Source organism: Scylla paramamosain, chromosome 12 (assembly GCF_035594125.1).
Source record: "Scylla paramamosain isolate STU-SP2022 chromosome 12, ASM3559412v1, whole genome shotgun sequence".
Lineage (NCBI taxonomy): Eukaryota > Metazoa > Arthropoda > Malacostraca > Decapoda > Portunidae > Scylla > Scylla paramamosain.
In genome coordinates this window covers 24367948-24382947 of record NC_087162.1, presented here as the reverse complement: position 1 = coordinate 24382947, position 15000 = coordinate 24367948, and the positions used below count along the sequence as shown (strand labels likewise).

At 37.4% G+C, this 15000-nt stretch overlaps 2 protein-coding genes across 4 annotated transcripts in view; one reads left to right on the top strand and one right to left on the bottom strand.

Annotated features, from left to right (window-relative positions):
- Positions 1-4218, top strand: part of LOC135105931 (cytochrome b5-related protein-like) — a 17767-nt gene extending 13549 nt beyond the window's left edge. For all 3 annotated transcript variants that reach the window (XM_064014647.1, XM_064014648.1, XM_064014646.1), the window contains exons 6-7: positions 964-1116; positions 2487-4218. In XM_064014647.1, coding sequence (XP_063870717.1) covers positions 964-1116; positions 2487-2736 — 403 coding nt within the window. In that variant the 3' untranslated portion in view covers positions 2737-4218. The remainder of the gene's footprint in view (positions 1-963; positions 1117-2486) is intronic.
- Positions 4219-4727: 509 nt separating this feature from the next.
- The window catches only part of LOC135105930 (probable serine/threonine-protein kinase DDB_G0282963), an 11044-nt gene continuing 771 nt past the window's right edge, over positions 4728-15000 (bottom strand). The window contains exons 2-9 of the mRNA XM_064014645.1: positions 12178-13806; positions 11208-11476; positions 10327-10458; positions 9486-9734; positions 7340-7602; positions 6909-7136; positions 6393-6601; positions 4728-6182 (exon numbers count right to left, since the gene is read on the bottom strand). Coding sequence (XP_063870715.1) covers positions 6047-6182; positions 6393-6601; positions 6909-7136; positions 7340-7602; positions 9486-9734; positions 10327-10458; positions 11208-11476; positions 12178-13790 — 3099 coding nt within the window. The 5' untranslated portion in view covers positions 13791-13806 and the 3' untranslated portion in view covers positions 4728-6046. The remainder of the gene's footprint in view (positions 6183-6392; positions 6602-6908; positions 7137-7339; positions 7603-9485; positions 9735-10326; positions 10459-11207; positions 11477-12177; positions 13807-15000) is intronic.

The window sequence follows — 15000 nt, the reverse complement described above, 5'->3', positions numbered from 1 at the left end:
TGATCTTCTGGCTTTCCTTACTGAGTCTTGGTCATCCTCTTTTAGAGATTTTGGTGAAACTTTTGCTGTTGCCTTGGACATATCAAAAGCCTTTGATAGAGTCTGGCACAAAGCTTTGATTTCCAAACTACCCTCCTACGGTTTCTATCCTTCTCTCTGTAACTTCATCTCAAGTTTCCTTTCTGACCGTTCTATTGCTGCTGTGGTAGACAGTCACTGTTCTTCTCCTAAATCTATTAACAGTGGTGTTCCTCAGGGTTCTGTCCTGTCACCCACTCTCTTCTTATTATTCATTAATGATCTTCTAAACCAAATTTCTTGTCCTATCCACTCCTACGCTGATGATACCACCCTGCACTTTTCCACGTCTTTTCATAGACGTCCAATTCTTCAGGAGGTAAACATATCAAGCAGGGAAGCCACAGAATGCCTGACTTCTGATCTTTCTAAAATTTCTGATTGGGGCAGAGCAAACTTGGTATTGTTCATTGCCTCAAAAACTCAATTCCTCCATCTATCAACTCGACACAACCTTCCAGACAACTATCCCCTCTTCTTCAATGACACTCAACTGTCCCCCTCTTCTACACTGAACATCCTCGGTCTGTCCTTTACTTATAATCTGAACTGGAAACTTCACATCTCATCTCTAGCTAAAATAGCTTCTATGAAGTTAGGTGTTCTGAGACGTCTCCGCCAGTTTTTCTCCCCCCCCCAGCTGCTAATTCTGTACAAGGGCCTTATCCGTCCATGTATGAAGTATGCTTCACATGTCTGGGGGGGTTCCACTCATACTGCTCTTCTAGACAGGGTGGAATCAAAAGCTTTTCGTCTCATCAACTCCTATATATATATATATATATATATATATATATATATATATATATATATATATATATATATATATATATATATATATATATATATATATATATAATTTTGTTCTTTTTTTTTTCATTTCAGATTATTCATGGCACTGCACTTAACTGCATATTTTGTATTCTTATTTATTGGCCTGACAGCAGCCCACCACCATCCTGATATTTTCCATGATGGAGACAAGATGAGAGATAATCCTGACTGGGGACTGTGCCAGCTAGATGCAGTGAGAGACAGGTACTGTACATTATTAAAAATCTTTGATATTAATGAAGGTCAAAGGGGTTGTCTTGTTTCTAAAAGTTGTGTCATTACTTCATTTTCATTTTGATGATAAATGATGGCTGTGAACAGTGTGTGTGTGTGTGTGTGTGTGTGTGTGTGTGTGTGTGTGTGTGTGTGTGTGTGTGTGTGTGTGTGTGTGTGCGTGTGTGGCGTATAATGTTTGCATTTAATAACACAGGATCTTTAACAGATCTTCACTCTCCTTACTTATGAATAGATATAAAAAATTACAAGGATAGAAGGCTAAAAATCATTCATTAGGAATAACCTATTTCTTACAAAACAATGAAATAACATATTAGCTTTTCTTTTCAAATGTATACATGTAAAAAAAATCTCATTGTGCTCTTCAAGTAAATGATTGAGCTTTCTTTGGTTCTTTTCACACAACAAGCTGTTAATCTTAGTCGCTGCTGGGAAGATGAATGAGTCATAAATTTGCATTGACTATTTTATGCTTAAAATGTGACTGTATGTGATCCCTATTAACTATATTTCTGCAAAAGTAGTATTGGAGGGCAATGAATATGTGGATGAAATGGTTATAGCCCAACACTCTTCTTGTTTTTGCTTATTCTCAACCCACTGGGAACATATTTCTTATAATATGAATTGCCATTCTGGCTACAGAAATGGAAGGTGCAGTTTGAGGAATTTTCATGGTCATAGGATCAAGGGGAACAAAGGACATTGTCTCGCTCAGATATTGAGAGATGTTTCTCTTTCCAATACTTGAGGTAGTTCTCTTCGGAAGGTTTGACATTTCTGTAAAGTATAATCCAGTTATGTTGTTTACTTCATTTTTTTTTTTCTTCAGTTCTCAGTTTCCTTTATCTTACTAATTATTTTTATATTATTTGTTAAATATATTTTTTATGACAAAGACTGTGCTTCATTTGTGTTATTTAGGTGTCTCCCTTTTTTCGTACCTCCTTACAAATCCAGCTTCTCTTCCCTATATCTTTAGATCAAATCATGTTTGTCTACTTCCTCCCCTCCTTTTATGAATCCATGCACTATTGTAATTATTGTAATTATGACTCATCTCTGCAAGTGTTTGTGAAAAAATAACCATATGAACTAACTTCTTTTTAGTACGAGTATGCCACATCCTTGAAGAAATCCTTATGCACTTCATCTAAATCTAATTTGATAATTTTATGTAAGTTATTCACCAGCTCAACATTTTTTTATGCAAGTTGTATGGCAGCTTCTATCTCTATATATATTCTCTTTAGGACATTTACTACTGTATTTCTTAACCCTCCTTTCATTAATTCAGTCATGCTTTAATATCTATTCATGGAATTTCTCATATTTAGGATGGAAGTTACTGGCAACCTGCTAATGGTGTTGACAACTTTTGGTGAACACACTCTTCACCATCTCCTGCCCACTGTTGACCACTCAAAACTGAACAGCCTCTACCCAGTCTTCTTGGAAACATGCAAGGAATTCAATATACCATTTTCCTTTATGAATTGGCCAACTTTATTTGCTGGAAAATACTTGCAGATGGCTAATATTACCCCAAACTCTAATTATCCAGGATATAAGGTTAAGGTGTCTTAAAAATCATATTAATCTGGATCAGCTTTAGGAAAACTGATATTCCCTAATTATTATATAGTTAATTATATGTAAATTCTTTTGATTTAGAGCAAAACTATGGTTATCATGGGCTAGTTTACCTATTTATCTGTTCATCTCTGACACCTTGCAAGAGTATCCCCGAAGAAATTATTGCAGGTGGTTTATGTCCTCCATTTTTTTTCCATTCCTCAAAGTTCATAGATTTTCTTATGAAAACTAATTTGAAGATAAGTATGTTAATCATTTTGGCAGTATGGAATCTTCCAGCTTTTACTTTGTCTTATATATCATTTATGTGCTTTTTGCATAAATCTTTGCTTGTGTTTAAATCTAAATACTAAGAACATTGATATATGGTTTGCATAAACTATGCAGTTTTGTGTTCAGCATTCATACATTGTCTAAATACCTTGTTCCTTATTTTTTAAAATCTAGGCATAGGGAATAATTTTTTGTTCTCTTAATTAGGCTGCTAGATGAGTTTAGACAGGTGTGTAGGAAACTGAAGGTTGATGTAGGAAAGAATAAGGTAATGAAATGCACTAGAGAGGCAAGTGGCAGGATGAATGTAAGGCTGAATGGTGAGAAGCTGAAGGAGTTAGACTTTCAGTTATCTTGAATCTACAGTAGCAGAGGATGGAAAGGTAGAGACACAGGTTAGAGCTAGGATGAAGCAAGCAGAAGTGTTAGGAGGAATGAATAGAATGTTTGAAAGTAGGGCACTTGGAATGAATGTAAAAGGAATATTGTATAGAAGGATGGTAGTACCTACTACATGTTGTGCTAAGACTTGGAGTATGGGGGCAGCAGAAAAGAAGAGATTGAATGTAATGGAGATAAGATATCTAAAGAGTATGTGTGGAGTAACTTGGATAATCAGAAATGAGGAGGCGAGAACAGACGTTCTAAGAGACTTGGCAGGATGGGCAGAGTAATGTGCACAGAGGTTGTATGGACACATTGAGAAAATGGTGAAGAAGATAGTAAGATCAAGTGTGAGAGGTGTAAATTAGTAAGGTAGGGCACATAAGTCGGGGATAGATATGCAATGTAAAGGAAACATTAAAAGGAAGAGAACTGATATATTGTGCATAACAGAAGTGAATGAAGAGCAGTTGTGAGTAAGTGAGGAATAACAGTTTTGCAACCTCCAAGGGAGGTGCCACACATCAATAGTTTCACACAGGTGTGTAGCATTCAGGTGTGGTAAGGGAAAGTATATACTTGCTATGAAGGAGGCTTGTTCCAGACCAAACTATCCAAGTTATGCAACTGATTCCTGTAAAGTGAGGACAGGAGTAGCTTCTGTTCTTTGTTGGGGGTCAATGGGCTAAGAAAGTAGTGTGAATGTGAAAGTTGTGTACCTTGTCTTTTTGGGGGAAGACAGCCTTGGTATATGTATGTACTTATGTTCTTAATTGTACTTGATTTGCATGAAAAGAATAAAGAATAAGCTCTGAAGGGAAATGAACCTGATGCAAAAGGTCTGAGGGGAAGAACATTAATGGCATGGATGAAGTGTAGTGACAATCAGGTCAGATGTGGGGAATAAGTTCAGGTTGCTGTGAAGCAGCATGGGAAATCACTTCTGGACCCTGGTATGTACAACTGTCTCTTGCTGGGTGTGGTTAGTGAGGATCAATCCCTTCCCTTAAAGACCTAGGAAAAAAATGGACATTAAATTTGCCTTAACAAAGGTTTGTGACATGATGAGAGGGAAGCTAAAATCAATCAGACATGTGAATGTGAACATAAGGTGAGTGCATGTGTATGGGTATTTTATAATAGGTACTCCATTTTGTTTTTGATATTTCTTCAAAGCCTTCTCACTCTCCTACTAAAGTACTCATTTAATCGACCCTGTATGTGCAGAAAATCAATAAATATGGAAAAAAAACATTGTGATTACTTCATACCACTCACTTCTAATAAACAAAAGGAAATATGAAGGTATTGAAGGAAAGCAGAAATATTACAGTTTCTATATTAACAGAAAATATTATTCAGCAGATTATATGTACGTTCTAGATGCTGCATTATTTGCTCACTACAAGTGAGACAACAATGTTGTGATTTATTGTATATTTAACATAGAAGAAAGAATTCTGGAATAAAGAGAATATGTGCATGATCAATTAAGCTTAAAAGGTATTTCACCTTTAGGACACAGTATGCATATAAATCACATTGCTAAAAGGCCTCCCCTTGTATGACAGTAATGTGGACTGCGACCACAGTTTCAAAGTTGGATTGTAACACAAAATTGGTGCACAAACCAATTTATTATAAAACTAGTGTGGCCACCATCACCCCCACAGACCAAAAAATAGCACAATTAGCATTTCTGGACAAAATACCTTAATGGGAAGCTGCTAGGCAACACCCATAACAATCTGCATAAACATATTAACCTTACATTATCACCAGTTTCCTCTGACACCATCGTCAAATGCTGCATTAGTACCGAAAGAAAAGCTAATAAGTAGTTCTAGAATAACTTGAAAACTTTTAAATGTGCCTATTCTTTTGCTGACTGATGTCACGGGTGATACTCAAGAATAAAATTTTCAAATAAAAATTGTCTGCATATGTAATATACAGCTATAATTAAGAATCAGTCCATTTTATTTTCTCCACAATCATTTATGAAGTTACATAAAAGTATGGTAAAAATATTACCTATGCCAGGTACATAACTAATTTTACTGTTTCTAAAGTAGCACAGCAATTTAATTTGTCAGGAAAATAATAGGATGAAAAAACCTTGGCAAAACAAAACAAGCCCCTGGTAAATAATGCTACAAAGGGGCCAGTAGAGCAGTCCCATCATGAGCCAGCCTGGAAAAGCAGTACAAAATTGCTTTCAATACTTAATGACCAGCAATTCTGATTTTGATTCTTATAATTTTTGTCATTAACCAAATTTTGCTGTGATGGTATTCCTAGACTTTGTTATTTGTCTCATTCAAAATATACAAGCACATTTAATTTTTTAAAGGCAAAGTTTGGAATTGTCAAGCCAAATTTTACTGCTCTACTAAGGCCATGAAGCACACCTGTAACAGGTTATCAAAAAATACCATTCACCTACCAAAACCCCAGTTGCAGCTGCCCAAGTGTCATGCAACTTTCTTCAAGAGGAGTAAGCTACTTATGCACTCCTGAGTGGAAAAAATAAATACATAAACTGAAAAAAAAAAATTATAATCCTTTACAACTGATTTCATAGTATGTAATGCTGTCTACTACCCTAACCCTTACCCTCACCCTCCCCCCACCAACTCATGGATCACTTTTTCTTCTTTCCCTTTCTCTTGCGAGTATCCGGCATCTGCTGACCACCACCTTGATTGCTCCCTGATGCATAATTCTTCCCAAACTTTTCCTTACACAAGTTGTTGAAAAACTCCTCTAGGTCTGGATCACTAAAGCATAGAAAAAAAAGGCATGAATTAGTACCTCAATGTACAGGTTATATTTTATAAAACAAGATTTGGCTGATTTCATGATCACATGATTCATTCCAACATTCTCAAGCATTTTCACTTATCATTATGATTAAGTTTCACCTATATAAACAGAACACCACTTTCCAAACCAAACTGAAATTCATGGTAATCATAAATGACACATACCTAGGAAATTCTGGAGTATTATTTTTGGAAGGAGGATTTTTCTTCCCCGAGACAATGCGATACTGTACGCTGTGGGTGTTAGCCTGCAGGTGCTTCAGGTTATCACTCTGGCAGGCAGCCCATTCACTTATGTCATAAACAGCACCTTCCATGCACGCATAGTACCTCCAACGTAACCCCAACAATGTACTCTCAGCCCAAATATCTCCCTGTGAAAGTCAAATAGTACTTGATTAACAATTAGTGAAGTGGCCAAAAGATTATATCTATGAAATATAGAATACATCTCGGCAAAGATGTGGTGATTATTAGGTCCTTTCATGTCTTATTACCAAATGTCAAACCTAAATCTTTTAAGATCCATAAGTTCTATCTTTTTGAAAGGATTCCTCCAACATTTAGTGATTATATATCATATTAAGTTGTAACTAAATCTTGAATGTTTTCATTTCTACAAGAAATTATTCTCCTTGTGATATGTAGTCATATAAACAAGAGTTACTCCCAGTCACTTACTTCCCTGGCTGCATGATGTATTTGACATTCAGCACAGTGTCTAGCAGCATAAATTGGTCTTGGAAGCTTAACCCGCCTATGTCTCTTGTTACAGTTAGTGCACCGTATTGTGTTGGCTGCCTCATCCAGCTTTTCCTGTAGCCGTGTAAGAAGTGAGGCAAGTTCCCCCCACGCTCCTTCCAACTGCACTTCCTCTGCCAAACGAACATCATACTCTCTCCGCCGTTCCTGTAAAACAAATGTACAATAAAATTAAATAAAGCAATTCATGCAATAAACTAAAGTAAATCATGTTATAAGTAATATTTTCAGATATAATAATATCAACAAATCAGATAGGAACTGCAGGATTTACCTTACAATACTATCCTGGAATTAATTTTATCATGCTTACAAATTCACATGGCAACAATACACAAATTTGAACTTACTGGTTCTCCTATTATTTCAAAAGCATGAGCCAAGATCTTGAAGGCTTCTTCTGCTCCTGGTTGCTTATTTTTATCTGGATGCACAAGAAATGCTTGTCGTTTGTAATACTTTTTTATATCTTCGTCAGTACAATCTTGAGTCACCCCCAAGATGCTGTACGGGTCTTTTCCTTTACATGCCAAAAGACGCTTCATGGCTTCATCACCAGTGGTGGGCAATGATATATTGACATCCAGACCCCGTGGCAATTTCTTGTCTCTTCCTGCCAGTCAACAAATACATTATGGTTACTGCACATTGATATATTAATGCAAAGACATAGATAAGTTTCAACATCTGTAAAGATCGTTATTTCAACTAACAATAAAAGTAAAGAGACTTCCTGCAACAAAGAAAACCATCCACCTACATTCAGCCTATTACTAAAATGGGTGACCACTCTAATCCCTCAAACTACTGTCCTGCTGCTTTAATTTCCTGCCTATCTAAAGTTTTTTAATCTATCCTCAACAGGAAGATTCTTAAACATCTATCACTTCACAACCTTCTATCTGATCGCCAGTATGGGTTCTGCCAAGGCTGCTCTACTGGTGATCTGCCTTTCCTTACTGAATCTTGGTCATCCTCTTTTAGGGATTTTGGTGAAACTTTTTCTGTTGCCTTACACATATCAAAAGCTTTTGACAGAGTCTGGCACAAAGATTTGATTTCCAGCTACCCTCCTATATTTTCTATCCTTCTCTCTGCAACTCCATTTCAAGTGTTTCGTTTAACCATTCTATTGCTGCTGTGGTAGATGGTCACTGTTCTCCTAAACCTATATTTAACAGTAGTGTTCCTCAGGACTTATCCGTCCATGTATGGAACATGCTTCACATGTATGGGGGGTTCCACTCATACCACTCTGCCAGACAGGGTGGAATCAAAAGCTTTTCATCTTATCATCACCTCTCCTCTAACTGACTGTCTTCAGCCTGTCTCATTGCTGTAATACTGCATCTCTTCTACTGCTATTTTCATCTTAAATGCTCTTCTGATCTTGCTAACTGCATGACTCCCCTCCTCCTGCAGCCTTGCTGCACAAGACTTTCTTCTTTCTCTCACCCCTATTCTGTCCATCTCTCTAATGCAAGTTAATCAGTATTCTCAATCATTCATCCCTTTCTCTGGTAAACTCTGGAACTCCCTGCCTGCTTCTATATTTCCTGCTTCCTATAACTTGAACTCTTTCAAGAGGGAGGTTTCAAGAAACTTATCCTATAACTTTTGACTACTGCTTTAGACTCTGTTCAGGGATATATATATATATATATATATATATATATATATATATATATATATATATATATATATATATATATATATATATATATATATATATAAAGTCCTCTCTATTCTCTATTTGAAACCTGTATAAACATAACTATGGAAAATTTTACTTGTTTCAGGCCCAATTTTTCAACAACATTCCATAATATGAACTGTCCATGTCCAGGCTTTATTATACTGTACTCTATTCAAATAAGAAAATCAGTGCCATTCCTCCCATTTGGTGCCACTTGGTTGGTAAGCTTACTTGGCAAAGACACCAACAATATTACCTTCTCACAATCATTCCACCTCCTTCAGAAAATATTTATATTTCTCCACTTAACTCGTGATACATCAGCTTTACACCATCACATTAAGCAATCATTCTACAACTATGAAATAGTTTTCAAAACTCAATAGGGTAAAAACCAAATCATCATAGCAAGTATGGGTCAGTAAATCCAAGTTTATGCACCTTGTCTACCAATAACTGATACTTATACCAATTATGAAAACAAGTCTGGATTCAAACATATAGCTTGTTTATAAACTAATCCTGAACACAATGGTACTTTCAGATTATAAATAAAAAGTTATATCAAAGAGAAAAGAAAGGATTTTCAAGAATATGCTGCATCTAGATGGCTACGACACATCAGTGCACCCAATTTGTCTTCCTTCCTAACCCTCTCCCTGGCCACAGCAGTCAAGATTCAAGGAGCTACAGGTAACCATTGGGTAATATGGGCTTTCAGTTTATTTGACTTTTGACATCTCCAATGAGAAGATAACCAAGACAAAGCATCCTCACACACACCCACACATACTGCTCACCTGGCAATTTTTTCTCTTCTTTCTCCCTTTTGGAAAATAGGCCTGTGAGTTTGATCCAGTAGTGTTGGAGAGTCAGTCCAGCAGCAGTCCAGTACTCTAATAAACGTGCCCATGCCACTACCATAAGGTGCAAGAGGAGCCGGGAACTCATCACCACAACATCCACTGTCAGGGTACCAAGCCACACCATCACACGCACTGCTAACGCCATCCACTGCATTGCCATGGCCCATCCCTGTGCTATAAGCTCTGTTAAATAAGAGAAAATTTGGTATTAACATGCAATGCCTCTACTTGTATGTACCTACAACTTTCAAATGTAACTGGTATCAAAAAGGGTGAAAACTACTGTCTACTAATATCAAAATAGTCATAATTTTAACAAATATTTAAAGAATTTACCTCAATATGAAAAGGTTTCTTCATAAAAGACGATTAAATTCTTTGCAATGACATTATTTATGCACTCTCTGGGTTTGAACCTCATAAGGCTTACAATCCTAATGCTACTTGTTCTGTCTACATCATTAATATTCGAGTTAACCAGTACCTTTACTCTCACATACTTTTCACTGACAAACTCTGAGCTCTGCCAGCTTTTATTTTCTAATTGTTACATGAACAATTTGAGGAGAGAAATATCAAGACACCTTCAGCAATAAAATGACTAGTAACTTTTAAGTTACTAGATTAGTAACTTTAGATTAGTAACTTTTCAACTTGACCAGTTAGGGAATCAACAATTACAAGCACTTATTTTATTTTATTTTATTTTTTTATGCCTTTGAGCACAAAAAAAAAAAAAAAAAAAAGACACACTCTAAGATACATATAACTTTACCAGAATGTGTAAATGATGCATCCCTCCTCCGTCTTTGATTGCGTCTACTAGAGAGAACATTGCGGCTATTAACAGGAGCTTTTCCTCGTCCCCCTGTACGCGTTGCTGTGCCAGCAGCTGGTCCTGATGTATCTGGTGAAGAGAAAATAACTATTAAATCAAACGATGTGAAAATGTGAAAATGTGTGTGTGTGTGTGTGTGTGTGTGTGTGTGTGTGTGTGTGTGTGTGTGTGTGTGTGTGTGTGTGTGTGTGTGTGTGTCATACATCACTTCACTGAGTAACACTAACTATGATCTGTCTGGTGCCACTTGTTTGGTAAGCTTACTTGGTAAAGACACCAACAATATGTTACTTTCTCACCATCAGAAAATATTTAGATTTCCTCCCACTCAGCAAGCAAAGCTAAGTAAATGATAATGACACTAGTGCATGGATACATACAAAGTGAAGTAGTCAATCAAGTATCAAATATCAAAGCATCAAATGATAACACCATAATAAAATTTCTAAGCAAAACTACCAAAAGATATGCTTATCACTTAGCAATCTTAAGTAATACTACATGCCTTCTAAACAGTAATCTTATTCCTAATTTTTCTTATAAAAATATCAATACAAAAAAAATATGGTTATCCCTTGTGGGGGACTGTCAAAGGAAAATATCTTATTCCACTTAAGGAGAGAGAGAGAGAGAGAGAGAGAGAGAGAGAGAGAGAGAGAGAGAGAGAGAGAGAGAGAGAGAGAGAGAGAGAGAGAGAGAGAGAGAGAGAGAGAGAGAGAGAGAGAGAGAGAGGGGGGGGGGGCGGGGTTACAAAAGGAGACCAGAAATAACAAAATGAATGAATGAAGACATATGGAACAAAATTACCACCATCTTACCTTGTGTTTTCTTATCTTCCTTGGATAATGATGAAGTTTTAATTTTATTGCCATCATTACGTTCACTTTCATTGCTATTATTACTGTTATTATTATTGTTGTTGTTGTTGACTGAGTTGGTGACATAGGAGGAGATGGGAGAGTTACGACTTGGACTGTTTGTAGTGGGATTTGTGGGAACACTACCTCCGGGGCCTGTCCCTGGAGATGTGGGACACAGAGATGAGGAATTGCTGGCACTGGGAATGTTATTGATGTAGGAGGTTCGTCTGGAAGATGAAAACACAATCAGCTACCAATACAATACAGATGTAAATAAAATAAAATAAAATAAAACATATCTTACATCTTGGTCTGAAAGGCAAATGGTTATAAAATACAACCCCAAACCAACACAGATATTTTCAGTTATACAAGAAAATTCCACATAGCAACAGGGTACTAAGATAATATGTTGTGCATATACATAATGTGGGTGGAGATGCACCATGTCATATTAACATTAAGTTCAAGAAAGCTAGTACCTTGTTGCAACACATGACCTATGAAAGAAATACAGCACCCTGTAGTAACACATTTAAAAAATAAACAACCTCAATATACTTAGTTAACCAATATAGATCATCACACAAATGACCAGGGAGAGATCATCACACAAAATGACCAGGGAGAAATATGTACTGAATGGTGCTTGAGTAACCCATGATGAGACTGGTGCACTTCTCCAAACACTGCCGGTTCAGGTGTTTATCTTACCCATGTTATCTTACAACTGGTCTAGTCTTGGCACACTAGTATGCTTAACAACTTATCAGTTTAAGAGTATTCTTATCAAATCTTTGGAAGCCCTTCAGCTATTTTACTTTAGACTCAAATGTTACTTATCTATATACATACCACATATTTCTCAAGTCAAAAGCACAAAAAAAGATTATAAATCAACCAATAAGCAAATGATATCACTACTTACTTAGGTGGCTGTTTCTGGTGAGAGGAGGAAACTTTGTTGTTGAGCTGATCACCAATTCCTTTCCCTGCCTCTCCCTCAAAGGAAACATTGTTGCTGCTCTTCTCTGGTGTGTTCTTTTTGACATCTCCCTTTATTGACACCTTCTTAGCTTGGTGGGTGGGACTACCGGCACATGGCTTGAGAACTGATGAGCCACTGCCAAGGATAGCTGATGTGGTGGTGGTGGTTGTGGTGCTGCTGGGACATTCTCCCCAGTCATAGTGTTCATAAGCACTAATAGAGCCATTGCCCATACTTCCATCTATCAACTCAAACTCATCCAAACCAACTTGAGATACATGATTCTCTGCCCTGTTTGTCTGCCTGCGACCTTGGTCAAGGCTTCCATTGATGTTATTGTTGGAGCTGCGAGGTTTGTTAGTTTTTGTCACACTACTACGAGTCTTCTGTTCCGGACGGGAGGCTGCAGGGCTTGGAGAGGGAGACTGTGGGCTCTGCTGGTTAAAGGTAGTAGTACCACTGCTGTTACTGTTACTGCTACTACTTCTACTGTTTAAAGGTGGTGAAGCAGTACTTAGTTTACCTTCCTGTACTGGATTTTTGATTAATACATCAGAATATGAAGGCTTGTTGGCTTTAGTTGGTTGAGAAGTGGATGCTTGGCCAGCATTACACTGCTGGGATCCACTATTCTCTTTCCTAGGCTTTGTTTCTGATCTAGCTCCAATAGCAGAGGTTCCAGATGGACTGTGTGGTTTGGTTTGGGCAGCTGTAAGATTACTTCGGAAGGGATCAAAGGGACTAAACCAACTTCCAAGGGATGCAGTAAAATTTGAAAACTTTGCTGAGATATTGTTTACAGTTTCCCCTTCTCTGATTCTATCATTTTCATGAGAATAAAAGCTAAATTCTGGAGGAGGTACAGCAGCAGGACTGAGACCTTGTCCTTCTTGTAATGGAGGTGTGCCTGAAGATGCATTTGGATTTCTTTGTACCTCAAGATAAAAGGAAGAGTCAGGACCACTTACTAACATACCATCAAGAGAGTCCATACTAGAATCCATAAATCCATCTAACCTTCCATCACTATAGTGGTTCCCCTGGGCATGGTAATGATTCAAGCGGAGTCCTAAGTCTGAGGAGGACCTCAACAGAGGACTCCTACCACCATCAAGCTCTGAAAACAAATCTTGGCTGACAGAGTAACTCCTGGCTGAAGTTCCTGTGAGTTGTGGACCAGGAGGCATGGCCCCAGGAGCACTTGTGGTTGGAGGCTGCAATGGAGTTATTTGAGGCCCAATGTTACTGTGTGCTGATTGCATAGTAGGAACTTGTGAGCCGAGGCTATTGTGGTTTACTTGCAGAGGAGGAATTTGAGAGCCAAGGCTTGTGTGTGAAGTCTGCAGTGAGGGCATAGGTGATCCCAGACTAGTTAGTGGAGCCTGTCCAGAATTAGTCCAGGGAGGAGATGCTGAAGGTACAAAGCCAGGTTGGTAGTGCTGGGAATCGTGCTGAGGTGTGAAGTCATTAGTCATTCGCTCCAGAAGATGTCCAAGGGCCCCAGCAGTGGCACCTAACCCCTCACGCCACCGCTCCTCATTGCCTGCCATCATGCCACCTGTAATATACCTATTGACAACAATCAAAATAATAAATGCATGGCCATCAAAAACACTCTTTGCTAACAATGAATACATAAATAAATAATGCATTTATCTTATATTTATATTCATATTGCAGAATATACAAACATGTAAAAAATTCTTTGCACAATAGATAGTTTTGTAACTGACCAGGTTAAATGAATGCTTGCAGGTATGAAACTAGCAATAATGCAGAGGTCAGCCTATTAATGTCAATATGTAAGAACCAAAATAAAAAAAAAGGATGAGGACAATGGTAAAATGTGGCATGTGGTAAAATGTGGCATGAAAGAGTAAATGCAGTAAAACTGAGCAATATACATTTGTTTTGTGAAGAAGTAATTCAGATGAGGAAATAAACTTACCAAGTGGGTTAAACTCAGACATGAAAAGAATCAGATAAGTTATGGAGGAAAAGGAAAGGAAGGAAGTATGATGGCCAAGACCACAAGGATGAAATATGTATTATACTTTAGTATAGCTACAAGGGTACAAGAATATAGAGGGTTACATGCAAGCTCATTTTGGGCATGTGTTTTTGTTAACTTAGGCCATGACTGAAATTTTGGTTAGTAAGTTGATTATGACCAGATCTGAATCTCACTGTTTTTCACCTCCCTACTGTTTCTCGAAATAAAAACAAGTATGGACATAAAAAGGGAATGTTGTGCGAACCCCATCACAATTAACATATTTACCACACTTCATGGCAGAGATAAAGAAGAATGCAGACAATAACCCATCTTGTGATATTAAAGAAAATTTGGTTCATCACAGTATGAAACAACCACTGTCTCTGCAGTCTCCACTCAATGTGTATTCCACCAAGTAAATATTGCAAATTGCCATCACTGAGTAAACAGTATGAATATATACAGGAAATTGGGAACGAGGTTTTGTGATTAAATAACACACCACAAAAATTTGTTGATAAGTTGAAATTCGAAATTGTAGAGGTCATAACTGTTGAGGCCGACAACTCCACAGTATCCAATTACAAGACAAGACAAGAGACAGTAAGAATAACTATACAGCTAACCTAAGTACATACAGCAAAGATACGCCTGTAATACCTATGATGAAAGTAAGAACTCGACATCCAGGCATTTTGCAACACAGCAAGTACTTAATATGATCTTGAGTTAACATGAGGTGTGTGTGTGTGTGTGTGTGTGTGTGT